Source organism: Etheostoma spectabile, chromosome 14 (genome assembly GCF_008692095.1).
Source record: "Etheostoma spectabile isolate EspeVRDwgs_2016 chromosome 14, UIUC_Espe_1.0, whole genome shotgun sequence".
In the NCBI taxonomy this organism is placed as follows: domain Eukaryota; kingdom Metazoa; phylum Chordata; class Actinopteri; order Perciformes; family Percidae; genus Etheostoma; species Etheostoma spectabile.
Window position 1 is genome coordinate 7,911,992 of NC_045746.1, and position 1,098 is coordinate 7,913,089.

The 1,098-nt window shown below is 55.2% G+C and overlaps 2 protein-coding genes across 2 annotated transcripts in view; both read right to left on the minus strand.

The window, feature by feature from the left end:
• Positions 1-902, minus strand: part of LOC116701501 (TOG array regulator of axonemal microtubules protein 2) — a gene marked incomplete in the record, with an annotated part of 2,366 nt that extends 1,464 nt beyond the window's left edge. The window contains 1 exon segment of the mRNA XM_032535235.1: positions 8-902. Within this exon segment, the coding sequence (XP_032391126.1) occupies positions 8-630 (623 nt within the window).
• The window catches only part of pef1 (penta-EF-hand domain containing 1), a 24,643-nt gene that overhangs the window by 15,228 nt on the left and 8,317 nt on the right, over positions 1-1,098 (minus strand). The gene's annotated exons all lie outside the window — the stretch shown is intronic.

Below are 1,098 nucleotides of genomic sequence, written 5' to 3' on the forward strand. Positions count from 1 at the left end.
GTCCTACCAGTTATCTGTGGTCAGCTGCGTGAAGCAGAGGGACAGGCTCTTTGCAGGATCAACCAAAGGCCGGAGGTCTTCTATTGGGGGACATTTTGTCCCACTGCGAGGTCCTTTTCTGCTGGGCGGGGCAGCTTCTGATGGAGGTGCTGGAGACTTGGGTGCCACCGCCAGGGTCCCGCTGCGAGGTCCTTTTCTGCTGGGCGGGGCAGCTTCTGATGGTGGTGCTGGAGACTTGGGTGCCACCGCCAGGGTCCCGCTGCGAGGTCCTTTTCTGCTGGGCGGGGCAGCATCTGAGGGTGGTGCTGGAGACTTGGGTGCCACCACCCGGGTCCCACGGCGAGGTCCTTTTCTGTGGGCTGAGGCGGGTTCTGAAGGTGGTGCTGGAACTCTGGGCACCACCGCCGGTGTCCCATGATGAAGTCCGTTTTTGTTGGGTGGGGTAGCTTCTGATGGAGGTGCTGGAGACTTGGGTGCTACCACCAGGAACCCACGGCGAGGTCCTTTTCTGTGGGCTGGGGCAGCTTCTGAAGGTGGTGCTGGAACCTTGGGTGCCATCCCCAGGGTCCCACGGTGAGGTATTTTTCTGTTGGCTTCTGTTGGACGTGCTGTAAACCTGGATGCCAACATCGGGATCCTACTCGGAGCTGTTGGTGGTTCAGGGGAAAGACGGTGGCCGAACGCAAATTTTTGTATTGCCTCATCGAATCTCTCTAGTGTCGCCTCTGATGACTGGAGCTTGCACCCATCAGCGACCTCCTTGACTGTTCAGATTACCAACAAAAATATTCATGAACACTCTAATTTACACTTTACTGTAATCACAATCTTCACCTATTTCCATTCAACTTCCCATAAAGAAAGTCATCACTCAATAGTATTAACGTACCTGTTCCACCAAATTTCATTGTTATCACCGGGAGACGAGATGGTCTCCTGGTTGTTCTTGCAGGAGGAGGAGGAGGAGAAGGGGTGAAAACGTAGATGTTTGAAATGTCCCTCGGCTCAGTGGGAGTGGGCATGTCCACAGAGCTGAGGGAAGCGTCTGTACGTGGGCTCTTGTTCCCAGCTGTCCACCCAGCCGTCTTACTGTCCAGA